The 26,593-nt window shown below is 42.5% G+C and overlaps 1 protein-coding gene across 1 annotated transcript in view; it reads right to left on the bottom strand.

Moving 5' to 3' along the window:
- Nucleotides 1-1,086: 1,086 nt before the first annotated feature.
- SMG7 (SMG7 nonsense mediated mRNA decay factor) overlaps nt 1,087-26,593 on the bottom strand; it is a 67,867-nt gene continuing 42,360 nt past the window's right edge. Inside the window, exons 14-23 of the mRNA XM_087726974.1 lie at nt 25,216-25,648; nt 22,700-22,844; nt 20,983-21,374; nt 18,985-19,359; nt 12,255-12,404; nt 8,340-8,420; nt 4,869-5,025; nt 2,773-2,943; nt 2,538-2,686; nt 1,087-1,660 (exon numbers count right to left, since the gene is read on the bottom strand). Of these exons, the coding sequence (XP_087583100.1) occupies nt 1,547-1,660; nt 2,538-2,686; nt 2,773-2,943; nt 4,869-5,025; nt 8,340-8,420; nt 12,255-12,404; nt 18,985-19,359; nt 20,983-21,374; nt 22,700-22,844; nt 25,216-25,648 (2,167 nt within the window). The 3' untranslated portion in view covers nt 1,087-1,546. The remainder of the gene's footprint in view (nt 1,661-2,537; nt 2,687-2,772; nt 2,944-4,868; nt 5,026-8,339; nt 8,421-12,254; nt 12,405-18,984; nt 19,360-20,982; nt 21,375-22,699; nt 22,845-25,215; nt 25,649-26,593) is intronic.

Genomic DNA, 26,593 nt, shown 5'->3' with positions numbered 1-26,593 from the left:
GCTTTGCTCTGCAGCTGTTTTTATTTTTGTGGCTCACAGATCCTGGACTGATACACATAACACATACATACTCCTGCATTTGCAACGGTTTAAAACATTTCCATAGATACCCTGGGAAACAACAAAAAAATAATATTATTCTTTAAAAAAGGTAAGGGAGGGGGTGGGTGGGTGGGTAGAAAGAAGTGTCCTTGTTTCCTATGTAGCGTTGCAGCCTTCCATCAGCTCAATAAATATCAAGTTCAACCTTTTTCCCCCCTTCCTGCATCCTTATAAGGAGCAGGTGGGGCTGGCAGCTTCTCCGCATGGGTCCCCCTTCGTAGGGATCTTGTTGCCTTGAACTTCCGTTCTGAAACTGGACCGCTGGGATTACACGTTGTGCGCGAACCTGCGGAGGTATACTTACTGGCAGGGGGGGGGGAACTGCCTGTATTCTCCTGTCTAATTCCTTTGCTCCCCGTTATCCTGCTAGAATTTGGCGGGATGCTGCATATGGAGAACAGAACTACAAGCAACCAAGCAGGGTTGGGTTGGGGGGGCGGGGGGAGACTAGAAAAGGGGTCTGGGAAGGGAGGGGAAAGAAAGACACAGAAAGCTTCTAGCTACCTACGTAAAGAAGTCAGGCTGTGAATGCACAGGCCAGCTTTGCCATTTCATCAGACTGGTCACTACGCTATCATAAAATGTACAGGAATCTGAACCATTTTAACTTAAAAACCCCCATAGCGGCAGGGTGCTGCCCTGAACGGAGGGCTGGCAGTGGCCACTGCAACTTCAGTACTGCTGGAATCCTTAACCCATTCGCAATCGTCCAGACTCAAAACCTTTGAAGAAGAGGTGGAGATGACGCCGGGAGGGACCGAATTCTCCTTCGGGAAAACGCCTTGCCTAACCCAGGAGACCAGACACTCGCCCCCCCCCCTCCCGTTCCCGTCAATTTACCACTTACCCAACTCTTGGCTGGCTGGACCGGTGACTCGAGGGAGGGGGGTTGCTACACACTGACTACAAAGCACATCTGTGTATGGAAGAATTTCAGTGTGATCTTACTACTGAGACAGTAATAATTTGAAATTTAGAAACGTGGAGGAATAAATTTCAACTACATTCTCAGTCAGCAAAGCTATAGGTAATAAGATTCCTATCAGGTTCCCCAGTACTGAGGAAGAGGATCGAGAAGTCCTCAGCGGCTTCTCCCATCTGCTCTTCTTTCCCATCTCTTTATTTTCCCACATGGCATGGGCGCATGCACGATGGAGGAGGTGAGAGGCGGTGATATCAGGTTACCGTGAAGATAAAACAGCGGTCCCTCTCTCCCTCCAGAAGGCCCTGGTGGGATGGGAGAGTCCCTGGTGTTGGTTTTCCATTGCACTGCATTCGTTTCCGTGCACACTCAAGTGGGTCGGTGGAGCGCTTACACCCTCCTGACATCGAGGAACAGAAGAGAGGCTGCCACGCGCACAGAACTGTGTGGGACAGTCCTGTAAACCCAACATGCCATGATGTGTGGAGCTTCCGATTGCAAAGGTTGCCAGCTCTTTTGTTCTCAGTGTGGTGGGTTCATGGCGCCTTGCCCGCGTTGCTGCTTCTGCTTCTGCTGCATCAACAGTTGCTCCAGAGCGGAAGGTCCAGGGTGCATCATGGAACTGGACCAGATAGACTAAGCAAAGAAACAAACATCCGGTAAGATGAAGTTAGGATCTGACGCATAAGATGAGCACGCTCGAAACATCTCAAGGCCCTGCTTATTTCCTCACCAACTTCTCTAGCTTTTCCTGCCTCTGACTTGCTGTTCTTCCTGGCACAGTATGGCTGAAGCATTGTAAAATATATCCGTGTTGTGGCCCAGCAAGAGCCGTTGGAGCTGCCACCAGACTCCGACAGCGAGGGGCCCTATGAGTCGGCTCTGGAGGATGTGGAGGACCCTGGACAGGGTTCCGACTCCGAGCAGGGTGCAGAGAGGCTGGTTGGCCACCAGGAGGCGCCTGAGCCTTGGACCAGTGGGGAAGAGACAAGGGAGAGTGAGCCGGACGCCGGCAGTGAGTTGTTCCTGGATGCACGCCATCGAAGAGCTAATAGGCGTCAGGAACAATTACCCAATTACAGGAGGTGATTGCACTCAGCTGGTGGTCATTAGGCTCCTCTCCAGACTATAAAAGAGGCTGCTTGTGCACACAGCCCTCTTGCAGAAGTCAACGCAGGAACTAATGTGAGCTTGGAATTGTGAGCTTGGCAGGCTGGATTGCTGCCACGACTTATCTGTGCCGGCTTGCTGCCAAGGACCTGTCTGTCTGTTAATAAATTCTGGAAAGAATTTTTGACTCGGAGTGTGTTGGTGTGAGAAGAGGGGGTGGTGTCAGAACAGATACATCTTAATTGTACATACGTCACAGACAAATGGTTCACAATATCATTGCCAAATAGCAAGAATCAGAAAAATATCACAAAGGACACCGCATTATCATTTCAGAATTTTGCCGTATCTATTATCTAATGCATAACTTGACAACGAAGGGCAGAATCAATGCGCAACCCACCTTTAGACTTTCCATAAGCACAGCTGACGAATCCTCTATGGAGGGGCCATGGGCTGACCAGGGACCACTGTGGGTGCTGGTTGGGTGCCAGCCACTCTCTGAAGAGGATGATGTTGCTGGGAGATAGTCCAGGCCAAAGCCTCCCATTGCTGGAAAGAGAGCAAGAGCTAACAGGTAAATGTCTCCGAAAAACCACTGAAATTAAAATTGATGCTACGCAAGACCTTCTAATCACCTGGCTTATCTGTCTTCCACCGATCGGTTATCCTTCGATCCCTGTTGTCGGGAGTCCCAATGGGCCCAAAGTTGGAGAAGGGAACCGAATTGTGGTTGTGAGTTGGAGGAGAGCTGGGCAAGCTGCTCGGGTTGGAGGAGTGAGGAGACTGGCTGGCTGGTGTTGAATGATCTATGGAATTTAGAAAAAAAAGTCAATTTAGGTTTAGGTTTATTAGATTTATATGCCGCCCTTCTCCCAAGGACTCAGGGCGGCGTACAACATTAAAAGAAACACATAATACAAAAGTTTAAAAAAAATTAAATAGAATATCCCAAACAAACCCAATTAGAATTGGCAATAACATTTTAAAAAAATTGAATTAAAATTAACAATGATCAATAATTTATTTTGTTTTGTTCAGGCCAGGCTGGCTTGCTGGAAAAACCAACTTTTTAGGGCGCGTCGGAAGGACCGGAGGTCGGGGGATTATATGAAGCTCCGGGGGCAGCTCATTCCAGAGGGAAGGCGCTCCCACAGAGAAGGCTCTCCCCCTGGGGGTCGCTAGCCGACACCGTCTGGCCGACGGCACCCTGAGGAGGCCAACTCTGTGGGATCACACTGGACGGTGGGAGGCTACCGGTGGCAGTAGGTGGTCTCGCAGGTACCCTGGGCCTAAGCCATGGAGCGCTTTAAAGGTCATAATTAGTACCTTGAATCGCACCCGGAAGACAACCGGCAACCAGTGCAGGCCGCCTAAAAGGGGTGTAACATGGGAGCACCTAGGTGCCCCCATGATAACCCGCGCAGCCGCATTCTGGACCAGTTGAAGCCTCTGGGTGCTCTTCAAGGGCAGCCCCATGTAGAGAGCGTTATAGTAGTCCAGGTGAGAAAGGACGAGGGCATGAGTGACTGTGCATAGAGCATCCCGATCCAGGAAGGGGCGCAATTAACGTACCAGGCAAACCTGGTAAAAGGCCCCCCTTTTAATTTGGTGATCTCCTGATTTAAGTTTTTTAGTTTTATGGATGATTTTGGTTTTATTAATATAAGATTTTTACTCCCTTTTATTCATCAATAAACAAAAACAGACATGGTTTTGGACTTGGTGAGCATTACAGTTACTAAGTTTTCTTTCTTCTAAGAATATCACAAAGATTGCAAATGGGTTTTCAGTTCTTGCTCTCTTTCTTTCTCACATATATACTCAGAGCCCATATACCAGTGGTGGGTTGCTCCCGGTTCGGCTGAACCGGTAGTAGCGGCGGTGGGAGGCATGCACAGAAGTGTTGCGCGCACATGCGGGAGTGCACCCAAACCGGTAGTAAAAATATTTGCAGCCCACCACTGCCATATAGGTATATACAGACAGATGTAGAAATATAACCAGCGGGTGTGTGCAGACGTTGAAAGGAAATTTACTTAGAAAAGGAAAAGAAGTATAGCATTTGCTGAACAATTCAAAGGAAACTTGATGTTCTATGATGTTCCTACCCATAGTGACGGAAGAATGGACATTGAAAGTTACAAACTTAGCTGAGATGGCTAAAATATCGGCATATCTTAAAGATCACTCAAATGAGAGATATAAACGAGACTGGAAAAAATGGATTGACTATATACAAAATAAATACGGGACCAAGAAATTCCAGTTAGCCTATGCTTAAGAACAGAAATGATTTAAATTGTTTAAAGTTAGTTCAGCAAGAAGAAGCTAAGATCAATGTAGAGATGTCATTAATTTCTTTTTTTTTTTTCTCAATAGATTTTCGACTGTTTTTGTTAAAAATCCATTCCGTGTACGGGTTCTGGGAAGTCGGGGGGGGGGGAGGAGGAGGGGGGAGAGGGGAGGGAGGGAGGGGTATGCATTAGGCTAGACAAGAATTTGGTGGTAAACTACAATTATTTTGACATACAAAAAATTGTACTTCGATGTCTTACTGATTGAGGAATGATGAAATGTTTGTTTTAAAAGAAATAAAACTTTGAACACACACACACACACACACACACACACACACACAAAATAGTGACGGAAGGGAGTTGCTTAGCAAGCGGTACACACATTATCCTCAGGTTGTATGCTATAGGTGATGAAGGGAATGTTGGGGCCTCACCTGAGCTGGCTGGAAGAGATGGAGACCACGGAGTACCTTCAAAAAGAGAATAAAGCGAAGTCTCCTGGTGAGTTACTGATGGTGTAACGTCGGCTTTTGTGCTGGCATTGAGGTTTTTCCCATAAACTTCATTGAACATGCTGTTTGGATATCTTTCCTATAAAATTGAAAGAAAACGCACAGGGATAAGAAAGGGATCACACCAGACCAATTCAACACGTTAGTACAGTACAGTAGTAATTAGTGAGGTATGTCAATGTTGCCTTTATCCAATATTTCTGACGTATAAAAGGTTTATTTCAGATTGCTGCAGAGTTCATAGTAAAAGGTGTCCAAAATAATTTAGCTTAAGAATGACAGTAATTAATATTAAAACCCAGAGGTCTTTTTGCGTATTGCATTTATCTCTTTTAAATGATATGATGAGGGATTAGATATAACCTAGCTATAAGAAGGAATACTGCTGTCAGCGTTCCAAATATCATGCAGAATTAAATCAGAGACCAAGGCAAAAGTATCCTTAAAGTTCCAATTTAATAAGACAGACATGTTGGCCTCATGCTATGAATCCCAATACTGGAAATGACACCACAATTCCACCCAGTTAAACGTTCATGATCTTGTCCCCACACCCACAATCCATCACATGGTCCAATCTTTTTCTTCCACGCTGGCATCCACACCCAGCTGCTTCCGGTCAGGTGTACTGGTGCAGAGACAAAAGATGACCTTGGCTTCTAGTAAAGAATGAAAACAATACATTCCACAATCCTACTCCTGTCTATTCCCCCCTCCCATCGACTATACTAAAGAAACAGCATAATGAAATAAGAGAAAGTGTGGCAGGCCAAAATTCTAAAAGGAATATAATTCCAGGCCTGACAACTGCTTTTATTGCTATGCACTATCCTTGGCTCTTAAATGAAAAATAAAAAAGTAAGAAATAGAACCATGAACAGTACTATTCTATATACTGGGTCGAAACTAAAAAATCAGATTGCCAGACAATCAATATGTAAACATTTATTCCTAACATGTATTAAAACTGTGAGGGAAACAGTCAGTTCCTTTTAGAATCAGTGAGTAAGTAAGTAGAATGAAATGTGCTAGGATAGTATATATTTAGTTCTGTTTGACTGACAACATATATTGCATTGACTTGTTTAGATCTGGCAACTGAACACACCACTATCATGCCATGGCATTGTGCCTAGTTTTTACATAAGTTTCTATTGGCAAGACACCTTCAAGCTGTTTTAGGAGTCTGGTCACCATGTAGGATGTTCAACTTGCCAGGATAAAAATGTTCTGTGTTATGAGCATACCATGAAACTCCAGCCATAGAGAACTAGCATGCTACAAGGAAAGTTACAGCCTAAAATTACTTGCCCCTTATGGTATTAATATATTGTACGGAGGAATATTCCAACATGAGAGCTCCCTTCCATCCAAAATCGTTCAGGCCAATGGAGTTTAACTGTTATCACTATAAACAATTTGCAATAATTTATGGCTCGTGTCCTTGTTATGTGTCGGGCCAGCTGATTCAGAGGGTTCCACCACAAAACCGCGGTCGACTAAAGCGCGCTCGACGAAACCGCATACCTGACGTCATCACAGCGCGATGAAAAAAGCACGCTGTGAGCGGTGAAGCTAAAATTAACGCGTAAACCTAAACCTAACCCCCCCAAACCTAACCCTAAACCTAATCCTAACCCTTAACCTAACCCTAAACCTAACCCTTAACCTAACGCTAACCCTTAACCTAACCCTAACCCTAACGCTTAACGTAATCCTAAACCTAACCCTAACCCTTAACCTAACCCTAACCCTAAACCTAACCCTTACCTTTACGTGAATCGGCTTGCTTTGAAAGCGCTTTTTAAAGCGCCCTTTTTTCTCTGCGGTCCTTGTTGTCGCGCTGCTGATGACATCAGCGACGCGCTTTAATCGGGCGCGCTTTAGTGGACCGCGGTTTTGTCGTGCCACGGATTCAGAGAGAGTCCTCTGCTTGGTTGAGAAGAGAGGATAAGAACTCCTACCCGAGAACTTAATATAAAGGGTGTCCGAGGGGAAGTTCTGCTCTGGAATGGCCTACCCCGTGAGGCGATGATGGCTCTTTTGATCACAATCAAGAGCCTTTGGGGTAATGATGCTACTTAATTATAGGCAATTTGCTCATGGGACATACAGATTTAGTCTGAATGCATGTTGTAATATTTTTCTTTTTTAAAAAAATGTTTATTGTTAGGAGGTATAAGCCTTCCAGCATATAAATTCAAGTACGTACGTACATATGTATGTATAAATAAATAAATAAATAAATAGTGTTTTGGCCCAGCAGGAGCCGTTGGAGCTGCAAACAGACTCCGACAGCGAGGGGCCTTATGAGTCGGCTCTGGAAGATGTGGAGGACCCTGGACAGGGTTCAGATTCCGAGCAGGGACCAGAGAGGCTGGTTGGCCACCAGGAGGCGCCTGAGGCATGGAGCAGCGGTGAAAGCCAAAGGGAGTGTGTCCCTGACGTCAGGCCCTGGAGCAGTGGTGAAGACGTCAGGCCCTTGAGCAGTGATGAGGTGCAGAGGGAATTGGTCCCGGACGCCCGGCAGAGACGGGTGGATAAGCGCCGGCAACAATTAAGGAGACAAAGGAGATAATTGGACCCAGGTGGTTGTGATTAGGCTCCTCCCAAGAGAGTATATAAGAAGAGACTTTGGGAGGAGGCTGTTTGCAGGATTCAACTATTATACTAAAGCTGGAGAAGCTCTGGTGTGTATGTCTTATCTGGGAAGTCTGGGTTGCTGCCAAAGTCTTGTCGGTGTGTTAATTTACAGTGAATTGTTTAGCAGTAATCTTGTGTGGGCGTGACTCGCTGTACGAAAGGGGGTCAGAACAGCTAAGTAACACAAGATAAAGTTGCAGGGTAAGTGGCATCAATAAGTACACATATCACTCACTTTATAGGTCCATTCCCATAGCACTGGCTGAGCTCTAGCAGCATGTAGCTACTTGTGCCTGCTCTCAAGGTCTTTCAACCTGGGTAGCTTTAGTGAGCACCACAGGATTGTCCACAGCAGGAAGCCAGCCTGGAAGCCCATTTATTGAAGAGACTCCAGATTGGCTAACTTCGCCGCATTGTCTATTAGACAACTGTATGGTAATTGTTGAAGCCAGCCAGCCAATCTGGATGACTTCCAGCATATGGGCGTAGAATCAACCCTAGGTATCACTTGCTACCTGCCTGGGTAAAGATCGTGGGCAATGCCTCCTGAAGAAGGGAACTGACTGCATTCCTCTGGTGCTGGCTATCTCAGCTCCTGGCCTTAGAAGCGAGAAGATCTCTATTGTTTTCAAAGCAGCTTGAGACATGGTGCTTTGTTCCAAAGTTCTGCTAAGCAATTTCTTCAAAGCAACATATGCGCCTAACGAAGTGAGCTGTCTAGAAGGAAGAACGAGAAAGTTATGAAGTTACCTGATTGAGAGAGAAGCCTGTGAGCGATAGGAAAGATGGTGACTGTGACATCAGATCTGATGGTTTCTCCAACAGTGATTTCTTCAGGATAAGGGAAAGAGAGTAATAAAATTTGTTATTGACTTACAGGTCAGCTAATACAAAAATAAGAGAGTGGAAAGTATCCTGGGGGGTTCATATAGCATGCGTGAGTACAAGAATCACATTAAAGATCCTTGTATTGTATTACTTCTTTAACCATATGATAGAGGCGCTTTTAATAAATATGAATAATTTGAAGAAATTGCAAATGATAGCAAATAGTGCAGTCAGTTGCATATGTAGCTCTCAAAAAAATGACAATTCATTTGGGAAATTTCACATTAAAACAATAGGCTACACCTTATGTGGTTGTGGAGCCATAAAATTGCAGTTCATCAAACTATTCATTAGGTATGAATGTATGATTGTAAACGAAGTAATTGGTTTCTGCTGAAATATGAAGGCTTAATATCTGAATTAGTATTTCCATAACCACAAACCTAGTAGTATTTAGGGTTTTATTTAAAAGAAAAAAATACTGATGTTGCAAATAACTTGTTAATGCAATTAATAGAGTAACATTAGCCAAAATGAAGATATCGTGTTAAATACAATCTGATTAAAATAATTAAAACTGACTAATATATGCAGAGCTATATTGGCTTTGCAAGCCTGTTCTTGAGTGTAGGAAAAAAAAAAGAGGATTATCATTTGAATGAAGACTACAGTTTCATTAGAAACTCCAATTTCATACATCAGAAACAAGGTCCTATATAATTTTATCTCCAGAGGAAAGCATGGAAGTATGAGATCAATCCTATAGAGTTGCTGGCTTTTCTCTGTGAAAAGAAAATCAGAATAAATTGCACAACATTGTATAATGCAAAACTGTTCAATTTGCATAATCTGGGGGGGGATTAAAAAATTCTGATTGGTTGGTGCGACAAATTAAGTTTAAAGCAATTTTTTTTTTAAAAAAAGGTAATCAGATAAACTCAGAGTTAGTATCATATTTTGGCATTAATTGATGTCAAATGGACACATATCGGTAGATAAAAAGTGACATACCTTTAACTCATTTATAATGGGAGCCCTGACCTGACATGTCATTAGGATTTGATTGGAAGGGATGCAATCAATGCCAGCTGCATAATTCAAATCATTAAACTCAAATCATACTGGGGAGATGAGCAAGAGTACCATTCAGTCTAAAGAATTACTAGCTAATGACTAATAAATTTCATGTGTTCTCTCTAAGGATTTCATATTCTTTCTCCATCTTTCTTCAGAAAAAGGAAACATTTTGGGTTTATGGAAATAATTACTGTAAATTGCTTTATAGAACTGGAAAGATAGCTTAAGGGTAACTGTCAGAAGCTACATAAAAATCAACTCAAAATTATATGGGGACGAAAATATTCTGCTAAAGTAAAACAAAAATAAAAAAAACCTTACGGGAATATTTTTAATGTCTGATAACTGAAGACCAACGTCTTTCACAATTTCACTGGAATAAAAATCCCAGAGGGATTATGTATGCGTAATCCTACTACGTTTTAATACAAATCAAGCATTTTCTTTGACTGAACTTAAAAATTAACACACGTACATGCACGCACACACGCAATCAGCAAGCTCAATCCAGAACTGCAACTCCATAAACTCAATGACTTTCCTCAAATTTTAACCAATTCCCTTCTCTTTGCAGCCTCCTATATCAAAAAGAATCTGTTCTGGAATACTGGAAAAAATTTTATCACATAATACATTATTGGGATTTGCAAAGGAAAACAAGAAACGGCATCTCTTCCTTCCCATTCTTATTCTCCCGTTCAGCAAGCGAGATCTCGGGGAACCAAGCTTCCCATGATAATGAAAGGAATCCCTTCTTTTGTCAATGAATCCAAGACATATTTCTAAATATTTAGATCTTGAATAACCTTCCATTCAATAAATATGCCAAGTTACTGTGTTTACAAAGTAGGAACTGTTTGAGAAATAGTGACATTTCTAAAGACTTATCTATCACTCAAAGTAAATTTATACAAGATAATCAAGACTCTACAAAGCTGAAGTATAACACTTCTTATCAACTATGCTTTGGGTAAGAGACTGGTGCTTTTGAGTTCTTTGCAACTGCTCATTTAACCATGCATCACTGATGTTGACATAAACAGTTCCATGGAGTTGGGCCATCATTTTAAGAGAAGTAGTTTTTAGCCAATTCCACATGGGAACTATAGTATATAAATAAAAGTATATTTCATATGTATATATGTGAAATGATGACCATATAGAAATTCAACCTCCAGGTCTAGGATCTAAAATTTACAGGTCTTCATTTTTCTTACCTTTCCGTCAAGCATCCTAGGCAAATATATAATCAACAGGAAGAAAGGAATCCTAGTGATTTTATGACAATAGAATCCCTCTTTCTTAATGGTAGCATTTTAATTAGAAATTAGAATTTAGTTAGGAAGGCTTTGGATTTTCACTAGGTTCAACATTATTTATTTATTTATTTATTAGATTTATATACCGCTTCATAGGGCTTTCAGCCCTTCTCTAAGCGGTTTACAATTTTTTTTTTAGCAAATTGAGTCAGCAACTTGCCTCCACAGTCTGGGTCCTCATTTCACCCACCTCGGAAGGATGGAAGGCTGAGTCGACCTTGAGCCGGTGGGATTTGAACCGCTGAACTGCAGATCACAGTCAGCTAAAGTGGCCTGCAGTACTGCACCCTAACCACTGCGCCACCTCGGCTCTATGTATTAAGGTACAGGATTTCTCTACCTTTTTGTGGTAAAATACATAGAATCTCCTTAATTAAGGCTCTTCTGCACTCACGACAGGATACAGGTACATAAATGTCACATATACTTGAAATACATACGGCCTTTATGCTAATCTATGATAGCCTCAAATTAGATTTTAGAAAGATGAATCTATCAAGGGTTACTCCTTTTCCAATACTAGAGAACAATATTTCTATCAGCAAAAGCTGTGAACGACAAGAGAGAAAGCTGCTATTTTCATGTTCCACATCTGGTTGACTAATGAAATTTGCATGGAACCGGACATGGCCTAAACCAGCCCTTATTGGTTATATTAACAAATATGGATATTTTTCATCTCAATCTTACTTGAAGGACTGTGTTTCTCTGCCTGATAAATGTCAAAACAGATTGGGTAGCCTTTAAAAAAAGGAGATCAATGGAGACCACATGCTGACAGTAGTATATTTTCTACACTGCTTTAAAGTAGAATGCCTCATTTCTTTAAAATTAATTAAACGGCTGAGACGTGCTTGCTAGGTCTTAAGTTCATGGTTCCTGTCACTTAATACCTATTTTATTCACATTACAGAATGTGAAAGTATATTTTTGTACTAACACAGATGGAAAACTTAATTAGAAAGTCCCCCGCAAGCCAAGAAGAAACCAGAATTTGGATCATGTAAGATTGCAGTTTTCTTACACGGTGCTTGAATAAGAATTCTGGAGCAATAATGCGGTCAGCTGGAACACCACCTTTAGTAGGTGTGTAGTAGGCAAGCACACTTTCATTACCCCCCCAATTGAACAGACTTGGGAAAGTCAAGTTGATCCATTTTTGTAAAAAAAAAACAGAATTGGGTGGGGTACGGTTCAACATGGTCCCCCCTTTCCAGTATTTACAAATACATTGTGCATTGAAAAGGAGCAATCCTGATAGAACATTACACCTTGTTTAACAACTGCTTTCTCCTATAAGATCTTCATTCCCCCCCCGTAAAGACAATTTCAGCAAGGAATATAGATTCCAACTGACCTTGCAGTGAAGTCAAACGAACACACACAAAAAAAGAGGGCAAAATTAGAGCAAGAAGCAGCAGAATTAAGTCAAAATACATACAAAGAGGCTTCGTCCAGGAAGAGAGGCGAGAGGCCCCAGCAGTGCTGGGTAAAGATCGGGAGGATTAGAGAAAATCAGCTCTTCCTCCTCCTCCAAGGCAGCCAAACTCTTTAACAGGTCCGGAGGAAGCAGAGGGGAGCTCTTGGGGTCCTAGTGACAGAAAGGAGCACAGTCAGATGCAGCATGGAAAGGAAGCAAGAAGAGCAACAGACAGGGAAAAAAGTTTAAAGGCCCAAAGAGGCTCAAGGCAAGGAGAAAGGGGAGAGAGAGAGAAGGCAGAGATAGGTAAGCCAGCATGCAAAAGCTACTCAAGGAGGTTCCACCACAAAACCGCGCTTGACTAAACCGCGTCCGACTAAACCGCGTCGCTGACGTCATCAAAAGGACGACAACAGCGCGGAGAGAAGCATGCTGTAAACCCTAAACCTAAAATTAACCCCTAAACCTCAACCTAACCCCCCTAAACCTAATCCTAAACCTAATCCTAAACCTAACCCTTAACCTAACCCTAACCCTTAACCTAACCCTAACCCTTAACCTAACCCTAACCCTTAACCTAACCCTAACCCTTAACCTAACCCTAACCCAAACATAAACCTAACCCTAATCCTTAACCTAAACCTAATCCTAATCCTAACCCTTAACCCTAACCCTTAACCTAACCCTAACCCTAACCCTAACCCTTAACCTAACCCTAACCCTAACCCTTAACCTAAACCTAATCCTAACCCTAACCCTTAACCTAACCCTAATCCTTAACCTAAACCTAATCCTAACCCTAACCCTAACCCTTAACCTAACCCTAACCCTAACCCTTAACCTAAACCTAACCCTAACCCTAACCCTAACCCTAACCCTAACCCTAAACCTAACCCTTACCTTAAGTTGAATCGGCTTGCTTTCAAAGCGCTATTTAAAGCGCCCTTCTTTCTCCGCGCTGGCTGTTGTCGCCCTGTTGATGACGTCAGCGACGCGGTTTAATCAGGCGCGGCTTAGTCGAGTGCGGTTTTGACGGGTCACGCTCAAGGAGAAGATGACAAGATTCAAGGGAGAAAAGCAGTGATGTCATCTTCTGCCACCGTTTTGTGCTTTAGGAGGAATCTCTTCTCTTCCCTTCCCTTCATGTTTGAATGTATAGATAAACCAAACATCGGGATTGACATTGGAGGAAAATGTAGTCCCTGACTTTGCAAGTGTGTGCAAAGTAAATATATATGTTCTTTATCCAGTATCTTAGTAGTTCTGTAAAGCGTAGACAGTAATTTTGCCCATAATGCAAGATATATTTATACCACCTTATTGATCAAAACTGGAAAATCTAGGCATATATACAATAGCAATAGCAGTTAGACTTATATACCGCTTCACAGGGCTTTCAGCCCTCTCTAAGCGGTTTACAGAGTCAGCATGTTGCCCCCAACAACAATCCGGGTCCTTATTTTACCCACCTCGGAAGGATGGAAGGCTGAGTCAACCCTGAGCCGGTGAGATTTGAACAGCCGAACTGCAGTCAGCTGAAGTGGCCTGCAGTGCTGCATTTAACCACTGCGCCACCTCGGCTCTGATAAGGCAGAATTCTCAAATAAGGCAATAACTATGATCCCCCCAAACAATAAACGGATTTTTACAGCCCATGTCATGAATAATGCAACATAAACAAACGATATATAAAACTGATGTATTTTGCAGATGACTAGATCTAAGATTTAACTATCTCTCAAAAATAAAAAACATACTCTCAGCTTTATTATTCCTTCCTTATCTTGTTGCAGGTCACTCAAAGTGGAAGGAGGTTTTGAGTGTCCTTATGATTGCCACGTGCAAAGTAGAAACACTCTCAAAGCTTGGGGCAAGTTTTTCCCTGTTTTTTTTCTAGACAAATCCACCTTAGGCTTGCCCAGGAAAAGCTGGAACAAAGTTTAGGATATTCCTACTTTGCATGCACTTCTAAAATATTTGTGGTTCCCTCTATGTTGTTTGCAAATTCCCAAGGGATACAACTCATATTTTGAGTTGTATCCCTTCTATAGAAATTGGGACTTTAAAAAAAATCACTGGAAATTGGTAGAAAGTTTTCAGAATGCTACTTTTGAGCAAAACAAAGTCCTTTTTTTGATCTTGAACATCACAGCTTCCCTCTCGGTTTAGAAAACATGATCTGCCTTTTACACCTATTCCCAACAACAATGTAGTTTCATGCCTGAAATATATAGTATCCTAGGACAAATATTTCAAAACTGTTACAGCTGGGATAAAATCAAGTCTTAAGGTTATTGAAATTAATCTAGATAAACAGAAGTAAATCTGAAACATAAATTATAGATCTTTGAGATATTCTTTTATAATATTTCTAGCGCACCCTCACAGGAATGCAGAAAAAAAATATAAAACTTTTAACATATTTGCAACTGCTAACAGGAAGCAATTTGCTCCTTGCTTTTATTTTTTTTTTAAAAGGTGAAATTATATAGGAATAAGGAGCTTTAACAGTATTAGGTTTATTATCTCTTATCTGGGCTACCACCTGTAGGCCAGTGGGGATATCTCTGTCAGGAAAAACATAGTTATATACTTAGGAATGTTGTCTTAATATGACTTTGATGGACCTGCTGCAGTTAATTACTTTTTTAAGAAGTGATTTTGTGCCTTGATTATTTTCCTGCACGCACTGTTCTCAATAATATCCCTCTGAAATTAGATTAGCTCCATCCCTTTGACAAATCCTCAAGACAAGGCTATATTGCCAGGCCTGGGCTCCCAGAATCTTGCTCCGATGGCTCCTTTCTAGAGGTGGCCATTTTTATATTTCCCTCATCTTTGTATTTTTCACTTTCATGATAATTATTAATTGTATGTATGTATGTATGTATGTATGTATGTATGTATGTATGTATGTATGTATGTATCTATCTATCTATCTATCTATCTATCTATCTATCTATCTATCTATCTATCTATCTATCTATCTATCTATCAGTGGTGGGTTCCAAAAATTGTTGGAACCTACTCTGTGGGTGTGGCCTCCTTTGTGGGAGTGGCTTACCACCCATGTGACTGGATGGGAGTGGCTTGCAGCCCATGTGACCGGATATGAAATTATGAATTAGTACTTAGGTCGGTCCAAGTAGCTATTCAGAAACTCTGGCATTGAAGCATGCAAGTCTTAAAGCTGTCAAGTTACAAGATCCTTGTCAGTGGTGGGTTTCAAAAAATTGTTGGAACTTCTTCTGTAGGTGTGGCCAGGAGGCGCCTGAGCCTTGGACCAGTGGGGAGGAGACAAGGGAGAGTGATCCGGGCGTCAGCAGTGGGGAGGAGCCAAGGGAGTTGTTCCTAGATGGCCGGCACCGGAGAGCTAATAGGCGTAAGGAACAATTACGCATTACAGGAGGTAATTGCACTCAGCTGGTGGTCATTAGGCTCCTCTCCAGACTATAAAAGGATTGCTTGTGCACATGCCCCTTTTGCAGAAGTCAACACAGGAATTAATGTTGGAGAACATTATTGTGAGCTTGGTAGGCTGGATTGCTGCCAGGGCTTATCTGTGCTGGATTGCTGCCCAAGCTTGTCTGTGCCGGTTTGCTGCCAACGACCTGTCTGTCTGTTAATTAAAAGCCGTAACTTATCTTTGGCTCGGAGTGTCTATTGGTGTGGGACGAGGGGGGGTCAGAACACTTACATATGACTTTTAGAGGAGTGTTGCCAAATGTATAAACACATGTATGTGTATTTAGGAAAAGTCACAAAACTAACAGCACAAAAGTGTATTATTGCTGTTGCTGGTAGACCGTGCAGAAGTAAACCTATTGATGTTTCCTGTTTGCTGACTGATAGCAATAGCAATAGCAGTTAGACTTATATACCGCTTCATAGGGCTTTCAGCCCTCTCTAAGCGGTTTACAGAGTCAGCATATCGCCCCCACAGTCTGGGTCCTCATTTCACCCACCTCGGAAGGATGGAAGGCTGAGTCAACCTTTGAGTCGGTGAGATTAGAACCGCCGAACTGCAGATAGCAGTCAGCTGAAGTGGCCTGCAGTACTGCACCCTAACCACTGCGCCACCTCGGCTCTGATAATTAGTAAGCTCCTCTGGGCACCTAAACCAGAGTCCAGAACAAACTACTGGTGCCCTTGTTTAGGATCCTTTCAGCACAAACCCCTCAATATCTGCCTGGCCTTATTTCTTAATACAGTCCCACTGCTCTTGACATTCTTTGAGCAAAACCTTATTTTGGATATTCAGTGCAGGATTATAATCTCCAAGTTTGTGTGCCTAAAAGATTCCACTAAACTCCCTTTAGCTTTGTGGAAAACACACAGCCTTTTACATCATTATATATCATTTGATTACCACTATAGAGTCCAATTGTCCCATTCCACTTTTATTTAGTTAACATATAGGGGTAGTCCTCGATTTACAGCACTTCATTAAGTGGCTGTTCAAAGTGAATTATGACAGTTTTTCATACTTATGACCTTTGTAGCGCCCCCACGCTCATGTGATCAACTGGTTCATACTTATGACCATGGCTGTGGTCCTAAGGTCATGTGATCTCCCCCCTTCTGCAACCTTCTGACAAGCAAAGTCAACGGGGCAGCTGGATTCAACTGTGTGACTCACTTACCAACTGCAGTGATTCACTTAACGGCCGTGGCAAGGAAGGTCATAAAGCGGGGCAAAACTCACTTAACAAATGTCTCCACTTAGTGACAGAAATTTTGGGCTCAACTGTGGTCGTAAGTCGAGGATTACCTGTATTTTGAATTATCACGGAAGTATAGTATATTGTCAGCCCGGTGAGGCAGACCAGACAGGGAACATTGGACAGATAAACTAATTCTACTTTAAAAGGTAAAAGTTCCCCTTGCACACACATGTGCTAGTCGTTCCCAACTCTAGGGGACGGTGCTCATCTCCGTTTCAAAGCCGAAGAGCCAGCGCTGTCCAAAGACGTCTACGTGGTCATGTGGCTGGCATGACTAAATGCCAAAGGCGCACGGAACGCTGTTACCTTCCCACCAAAGGTGGTTCCTATTTTTCTACTTGCATTTTTTATGTGCTTTCGAACTGCTAGGTTGGCAGAAGCTGGGACAAGTAACGGGAGCTCACTCCGTTAAGTGACATTAGGGATTTGGAGTGTCGACCTTTTGATCGACAAGCTCAGTGTCTTAGCCACTACATCCCTGGTAATTCTACTTTATTGTAAGTTAAGTAAACAGAATCTTGCATGTCTGAAAGTACCTTTCACCCCCTATTGCTTTACAGCCAAGAAACTAGGGAGGGTCTCTTCTGAGCCACTGGAAACGCCCCCATTTCTACAGGGAGCTAAGTCGCCTTTCTTCTGACTGTTCCCTTGACTGTGTCTCTTCACCCTGCCTCTCAAGATCATACCCACATACCATTACGTACATATCCTATCCTAAATCATTTTAACGTATTTGTTTGTGTTCTGAACTGATTTTATTGTTCTGAAATTATCCTGATGGGTTTGGTTTCTGTTATGTATTGTGCCTTCATGCAGGGGAATAATTACGAACAACAGAATACGAGAAACATTATGTTTGCTTGACTGGAACACGGTGTGCCTGAAATATTCCAGAGAGGTATTCTAAGTGAGATCGCTTTGTTTTGAGCTTAAAACAAAAACAACCGGGGTTTATTCTGGTTTCATGAACACTCTGCCAGTTAACTCTTTATAAGAACAGATTATTGCAACGCGCTCTACATGGGCCTACCTTTGAAAAGCGTTCGGAGACTGCAGTTAGTTCAGAATGCGGCCGCGCGAGCGATATTGGGTGTGCCGAGGTACACGCACGTTACACGTGTCCTCCGTGAGCTGTACTGGCTACCAATTGGTCTCCGGACTCAATTCAAGGTGTTGGTTATCACCTTTAAAGCCCTACATGGCTTAGGGCCAGGATACATTCGAGACCGCCTGCTGCCACATACCTCCCAGCGGCCAGTAAGATCCCACAGATTGGGCCTCCTTCAGATGCCGTCAGCCAGACAGTGTCGGCTGGCGGTCCCCCGGAGAAGAGCCTTCTCTGTGGCTGCTCCGACTCTCTGGAATCAGCTACCCCCAGAGATCCGGACCATACCCACTCTCATGGCCTTCAGGAAAGCTGTAAAAACTTGGCTGTTCCGGCAGGCCTGGGGCTGTTGACCTCACTGTTGAGGTCCAGCCCCGATTAGAATGAATGGATGAGGGTGTTGCTGTTTTTAAACTGTTTCTTTTCTCATTGTGTGTGTTTTTTTCTAATTTTTTTAAGCCGCCCGGAGTCCTTCGGGATTGGGCGGCATATACATATATTTAATAAAATAAATAAAATAAATAATAGCAATAGCCATAGCAGTTAGACTTATATACCGCTTCATAGGGCTTTCAGCCCTCTCTAAGCGGTTTACAGAGTCAGCGTATCGCCCCCACAGTCTGGGTCCTCATTTCACCCACCTCGGAAGGATGGAAGGCTGAGTCAACCTTGAGCCGGTGAGATTTGAACCGCTGAACTGCAGATAGCAGTCAGCTGAAGTGGCCTGCAGTACTGCACCCTAACCACTGCGCCACCTCGGCTCTTAATAAATAAACAGAAGGACTGTGGAACCATTGAGCCAGAAAGACAGATTCATCCAATGAAGGCCAAGCAAACACTGCAGGAAGACATGACTGGCCTACACATCCGGTCATCAGAAAGGAAGCTACTGCCTATATCCTATGGTCAACTCTTAGTTTACCTCAAAACCCATCCTCGGCATTGTGTCCTGCTCCGGGCGGAAGATTCCTTGCTGACGTTTCCCTCTGCGGTCCAGGTTGGCTTGTTGTTGTGCCATCACAACACGGTTATCAGCCATCCCATAGGAGTCCCAGTAAAATTCTGGCATCTTGACCTCTGAGGGGTTCTGGTTATATGGCTCCATGGGGAAAGGCTTCATCTTCTTCTCCAGAGGCTGCTGCTGTTGCAGAAGGGGAGGCTGCAAGGAGTGTTCGAAGAGTTTCACGGGATCCTGGCCCTGGAGATAGTACGGCTGCTTCACAGGCATCATCTTCCCCAGCGGGCCTTGAACCTGAGAGGGGTTCCAGAGCTGCTTGGAGGAGTCTCCCTGGGGATACTAAGAATAAAGATGCCAGCATTCAGCTGTCAGTGTTCCAAGTATCATGCAGAATTAAATCAGAGTCAAAGGCAAAACGATCCTTAATATTCCAATTTAATAGAGCAGAGATCTTGGCATTATGCTATGGGAATCCCAACACTGGAAATGACATCAGAATCCCACCCAGTTAAAAGTTCATGACCTTGTCCCCCACACCCACAATCCATCACATGGTCCAATCGTCTTCTTCCACGCTGGCGTCCACACCCAGCTGCTTCCGGTCAGGTGTCAAAGTACGGAGACAAAGGATGACCTTGGCTTCTAGTAAAGAATGAAAACAATACATTCCACAATCCTACTCCTTTCTATTCCCCCCTCCCATCGACTATACTAATGAAACAGCATATTGAAATAAGAAAAAGTGTGGCAGGCCAAACTTCTAAAAGGAATATAATTGCAGGCCTGACATCAGCATTATCAGTAATACAGATCCTCTGGATAAGAGATTGGTTTTAGGATCCAGCAAATAACTGCAGAACAAACTGAGTGTGATATGGATGCCAAGTATGTTCTGACTCACAATTAAATAACAGGGTTGAATATCTCAAGCAGTATAGGATAACAAAAAAAACAACAACCTCTTTTGCTCTTTGCGCATACCCTGCATGCTGTATTTACCTTATTATAAAAATATGTTCAATGCCAGCATGTTAGGCGGAACTGCACATTCAATTCTACAAAGCAAACTTCCAGAGTTTACGGTTTTGAGATTAAAGTTTTTCCGATCTCACAAGCAGAGAAAAGCAAAAGAAGCTTTTAGCAGAGACAGACTACAAGCCTAGCATTTCGACGTTAAGATTCGTCGGTTAATAATTTTGTCGTCTTTCAATCAAGACGCAACGCTGCAGCTCTGCAAGTACAACAGTGCATATTAAATTGTAATCCTTCAAATTAATCAATCTTTCAATAATACCGATTCATCATTGATAAGGCTGGTCATGCCGTACTTGAGAAGCAGCAGTAGGAAAGGTTTTAAAACACATAATCTGAACTATTCTGATTCCTCTCGCCTAGAAAAGAGGCGTTAATAAATGTTCCATTCTGATATTCCTCTGCTCTTAACCTTCAACTGCATTCCTAGTTTGTTTCCTAGCGCCATATTTTATCTTGTCTCTTCCCCATTACCTTGTGAACCCCTTTTCTCCTTTAGTGATTGTATCTGCCCTCATAACATTTACAGAAAGACCAGTATTGCAATCTACGTTGGAGTCTTTGCATTATTTGTACTGTGTTATGTGAGGTTCACCGACAAAAGGGCGAACGACAAAAGCGCGCCTGACTAAACCGCAGTGACAAAACCGCGAGTTCTAAAGCACGCCGACGAATGAGCGTTGAAGCGCGCCGACAACAGCGCGCCGACAGAAGCGCGCTGTAACCCTAACCCTTACCTTAACTTAAATCGCGCTTCTGTCAGCGCGCTGTTGTCGGCGCGTTGATGACATCACGGTTTTAGCGCCGCGGTTTTGTCGGCGCGGTTTTGTCATGCGTGCATTTGTCGGGTCACGGTTATGTGAGTACAAAACGTATAAAGGTTTGGAGCGCTAACCCACTCTCGGTCTCTCAAAGTTAGCGGAGTCTCACCTGCTGGAATCCAGAGTGGTGCGGAGGACTCTTCCCTAATCCCTGCACAGCTTTTGTTGGGGACTGCTGCTGTTGCTGCTGCTGCGCGAGAGCCTGGACCTGCAGCTGGCTTGCAGACGGGGTCGTGGCCTGAGCTGGTATGGATGCAAGGGGCTGCTGAGAAGGGGAGGGAGTCTGTTGAGGTCCCTGGTTCATTGGGCCTGGTCCAGAGGGCCGCTGCTGGCTGTAAGGAATGTGGGACTGCTTCCCAGCTTGCACCTGATTTCCTGCAGGTGAATGAGCTGCAGGCTGAAGAAAGGTTCCCGGGACGGAAACACCACCTGGGAAAGTGTATCCTGAGCTCATGGAGAAAGCCACGGGAGGAGGAATCACGTAGGCAGGAGGTGGGAAGCCTTGAAAGAAAGAAAACACACATTTTTAAGAACTGAAAACATCGGATTATGCTGCTTGCCTCCTCTTCAAGATTAACCACTGAGGAAGATTATGACCGGTCATCTCTTTACCTTTCAGATCCTACTAGCTAAAGAGAATCTTTGTAAAGCAAAGCTCTCCTATCCGTCAGCATTCAATTATACGAACGGATTAATTCAGTCTCTTTGTCTGTGCTGAAGAAATGTTTGCGGGAAGAAGTTTGTGCCATAAGCCTGCAAGAGCACCCTCAATTTCCTAGAATTTTCCTAGAAAATTCCTAGAATTTTCCTAGAAAATTCCTAGAATTTTCCTAGAAAATTCCTAGAATTTTCTTCCAGCAACATCCTAGGGAATGCTTCCCTATAACTTTCAGAGGACTCTAGGCTTCTTAAAAAAAATGTTATACACAAATCAATTAGTTCTAGCAATACAGGGATGCTTTGCATTTCTTATGTTTTCTACTTCAAAATCTACCTTTGAAGGGACTTAAAACGGGGAAAGTTAAAAGTGAACATGGGTATTGTAATAGATCCCTGAACTTTGTAATGAGAAGATGTCGCTTAGAGACCTAACAATGAGGAAGGAAAGGAAAAAAGTTGGGCTGTGAATGACTGTCACCGCGGGGGGGGGGGGGGGTTGTATGTTTAAAATTGTATTTGTATTTGTATGTTTTACGCTTAAAAAAAATGTATAACTAATGAATGCCGATACAAAAGGCTGTATATTTACTTTATATTGTTATGTATGTGTTGTCTTTTCTTATGTTGTTGTGTTTTTCTTTCTGTTTTTAAAGGTAATAATGTTTAATAAAAACTATTTTAAAAAAATGTTATACACAAATCAATCAGTTCTAGCAATACAGGGATGCTTTGCATTTCTTATGTTTTCTACTTCAAAATCTACCTTTGTGTTTGAAAAGATCTGTACGTTTTCTTCCTTGTCGCATACCCTGGGTTATGGATGTGGGTGAGTACACACACACGCACACACACGTACATAAACTATGAAATAAAAGCAAGAAGGCTTCTCCTGCTGCGTCTTGGCAGAAAAGACAATGGGGAAAGACTGGTGCCTGGTAAATGCCATGTAAAGTTACACTTTTAATGCTTATGCCTACTTTCGAGAAATAATGTGAACATTCCATTTAACAATGCATTTACAGTGCTTAATCACATACACACACATATACGTCCATCCTCTGCCTTTTGCTCCTTTGAATTAAGACAGGTAAGTATATTAGGAAGACACTAATTGTCTGTTCCATCAGTTTATACCAAGATGAGTTTAGATAAATAGCATTTTTTACCTGGCCGGCTGGGAAGAGGAGGGAAAGCTCCTGGGTGATGGATGGGGATGAACTGGGAGTTGCTGGCCTGGTTTGGAGACTGAGTTACTGGTGTTTTTCTGACTTCAGACACAGGAGTCTTCCTTAACTCAGTCTGGGATTTTACCTAAAGGGATAAGCCAGTAAAAGCAATAATTCTAAATGTTTGCCTTGGTTCACTTGTCCATGCCTTCTTAAGAATGTAAAAATTAAAAAGTTAGTTACTAAGACATATCAAATTCTTTCCAGGGATTTGTTCTACAGGAACACAGCTCCACATTTGCAGTTCTCAGAACATTTTAGACTGATCATGTACTATTTTCCTCTGACTCACAAGGTTAAAAAACAAAAACTACCAGCTTTTTCAGAAAAGAGCTCAGACCGAAGATCATGTTTGGAATTTAGGGGAGCCATTATCTCCACAGTGGACTAGAGGAGGTAGCCCAAACCTGTCTTCGGCTTCATACTTTCTAGGTGGAACTCAAAGTCGTAGCTTCAAAAGAAACCTAATAGAGAGACTGGTAAGAACTCCCAGCAGTTGGGCCAAGGGTTCTGAAATGCACATGGGAATATTAAAATATAAACGTTGATAAACAAATTACTTGAGGTATTTTAATACTTACCCGGGCTACCGGACTTATGATACTAGATATCCCTGTCTAGAAAACCTGTTTCCAAAACTACCATTTTAAGTTCTATGTTCTGAATTTTAAAACAGACATTTTAAGTTCTAAGTTCTGAATTTTAAAGCAGACATTTTAAGTTTTAAGTTCTGAATTTTAAAGCAGACATTTTAAATTCTGAATTATAAAGCAGACATTTTAAGTTCTAAGTTCTGAATTTTAAAGCAGACTTTTTAAGTTCTGAATTTTAAAGCAGACATTTTAAATTCTGAATTATAAAGCAGACATTTTAAGTTTTTACAGGCACAAAAGTATAAGATGTAGGTTTTAATGAAATTGGAGCCTGGTCCTTATTTCTTTATATCAATGTCAGCTTTATTTTATTCAATTTCAGTTGCAGCTTCAAAGTTACAGCAATTCATATACCATAGATGTGCTAACACACTAACACACTTATTCCAGAAAAAAATGAATACGTTAATAATAAACCTATGTAATGAAAAAAGCTGAAATTTAGAGAAAAAGAAAGCACAATAAATAATACCCATTGTGAGATAACTTTATACTTTATTTAGAAGCAACAGCTTATAAGGGAAAGCTCTTGAAAGAACAATCGTTCAACCCCCCAAAAATATGAATCTCTAAGTAAATTTGAACAAATAGCAAAATAGTGTGTTCTGAAAATTTATCAGGTACAATCTGTCCCCCTGAATTGTGTATTAATACAAAACATTCTTCGACTTAAGAATCTAATCAAGAAGATCTTTGTACTGAATTCATTTTACGCTAGAACAGCCTGTATCCCAAATCAGATTCACTTAGCGCAGTTCCCAATGACTAGAAATTGGCAAAGATTTGCTATAATATTACATCAAATGCTAGCAAATAAATCTTTGCACTTAAAAAAGAAACATTAGAATGCTTACTTTCAGAAAACGTAATGGTATTATTAAGCTTATTTAAACCCTGTGATTAAGAGCCGAGATGGCACAGTGGTTAAATGCAGCACTGCAGGCTACTTCAGCTGACTGCAGTTCGGCTGTTCAAATCTCACCGGCTCAGGGTTGACTCAGCCTTCCATCCTTCCGAGGTGGGTAAAATGAGGACCCGGATTGTTGTTGGGGGCGATATGCTGACTGTAAACCGCTTAGAGAGGGCTGAAAGCCCTATGAAGCGGTATATAAGTCTAACTGCTATTGCTATTTGATAGTGTCATGTAGTCATTAAGAGGTGGCACTAGCATTGTGGAGTTTTGAGGTTCAAGTCCAGTCTGAAGCTCCAAAGTGTGACCTAGGCGAGTCACTCTCTCCCAGCCTATCTATATCACAGGGCTGTTGCTAAGAGGGAGAATGCTATGTATGGCATCCTGAACACCTGAATGAGAAGGCAGCCACGAGTGAGTGAGTGAGTGAGTGAGTCCCACTCTACTACGGTAAGTAAAGAGTAAACTGGACATACTCTAATTAGGAAGGTGAGTCATAAGATCCCAAAGAGGGCTACCCTAGAAGAACAGAACTAACAGGTTGACAAAGGAGGGAAAGGAAAATAAGAAGAGAAACATAAGCCACTATTCCAGTAGATCCACTAGCAAGGAAAACGAAGATGTGGAAGAAGGAGCGAAGTGAAGGTATGGAAGCTCCAGCTCCATTTGCCTGTTATAGCTGTCTCACTATGCTGCATCCTCTAAAACAGTGTTTCTCAACCTTGGCAACTTGAAGATGTCTGGACTTCAAGTCCCAGATGTCCAGACATCTTCAAGTTGCCAAGGTTGAGAAACACTGCTCTAAAAGCTTGAAGCAACTTTATAACATTGCAACTAAATTAGGTGGCAGCATGAAAACATTCAGAGGTGTGGTAACATATAAAGAGTCATACCTGTACTGCTACGTTCTGTTTCCCCGTTTCTTGACCCTTGTCCATGCCACATTTCTTAATCTCATTCTTCCTCTTGTTGTTGACGTCCTTCTTTCCATCATTTTTATTGGCTGTTATTCCTTTGCTATAATCTCTTCTTTCCCTTCCTATTTCCTTGGTCAGATAGTTTCGGCCTGGCTCTCTGTTTATTTCTCGCGGCTTAATGTTTTCTTTGAATGTCACCATTGGCTTATCTCCTGTATCAGAGTTGCTGCTCAGGTTTCGGCTAGTAGATAGCACGGACTTAAGTCCTGGGCTCCCCTCTACAAACTGTGGCTCCGATGCTTCCTGCAGAACATGACTCTGTCTGGATTCATTATGCTCCTCCAGCAACAGTTCTGGGATCTCTGTCAAAAACATGAGTTTTCCAACCTCATTTTCACATTGGATCAACCTTTAACAAAAAAATAATAACAATAAAACAATTAACGGTATGTTACCAATAAATTTCCAAGGATAATCAAAGTCATAAACTTTTGAGTGGGGGGAAAAATACACTGGTTTTTATTTTTTATTTTAAGCCCACAAAATTGAAAGTAAAGAAAAACTGATATAGAAGGGATCAAAGGGAAAGCAACATTTACTTATGCCAATTGAGAATGGGGAATCTTGATGAAGTCTACTGCCAATTACCTCCCATAGACCCGTTAGATCGCACAGGGTCGGCCTCCTCCGGGTTCCGTCCACCAGCCAATGCCATCTGGCTACCACCCGGGGGAGGGCCTTCTCTGTAGCAGCTCCAGCCCTTTGGAACGAACTCCCCGTGGAGATTCGGACCCTCACCTCTCTCCAGGCCTTCTGGAAAGCCGTCAAAACCTGGCTGTGCCGGCAGGCCTGGGGTTGATGAGTTCCCCTCCCCTCTCGACTTGTATGGTTGTATGACTCTTGTGTATTTTAATTACGTGTATTGTGTTTGTGTCCCCTTTTCCGCTTCTGAGTTGTTTGCCGCCCTGAGTCCCTCCCGGAGAAGGGCGGCATACAAATAAACTAAATCTTAATCTTAGTCTTAAAGCAGTCAGGGATTATCATCTGCTCTCCTCTGACGTTTTAATAGGCAAAGTCTTTTTGAGATATATTTCTGTAATTTCTTTGCTTGGGTGGTAGCATTTGACCTAAAAACTCACCATGCTTCTTTCAAACCAGCAGCTGAAGTTCAATATAACTAAGAAAATCGAACAACACTATCATATCTCAGTTAGTTCAGAATGTGGCCGCGCAGGTGATAGTGGGTGTGCCGAGGTACACCCACGTTACACCTATCCTCCACGAGCTGCACTGGCTACCTATTGGTCTCCGGACTCAATTCAAGGTGTTGGTTATCACCTTTAAAGCCCTACAT

Source organism: Thamnophis sirtalis, unplaced genomic scaffold (assembly GCF_051295495.1).
Source record: "Thamnophis sirtalis isolate CommonGarterSnake01/CBP01778 unplaced genomic scaffold, rThaSir2_p1.2 scaffold_12, whole genome shotgun sequence".
Lineage (NCBI taxonomy): Eukaryota > Metazoa > Chordata > Lepidosauria > Squamata > Natricidae > Thamnophis > Thamnophis sirtalis.
This window is presented reverse-complemented; position numbering and strand designations above follow the sequence as displayed.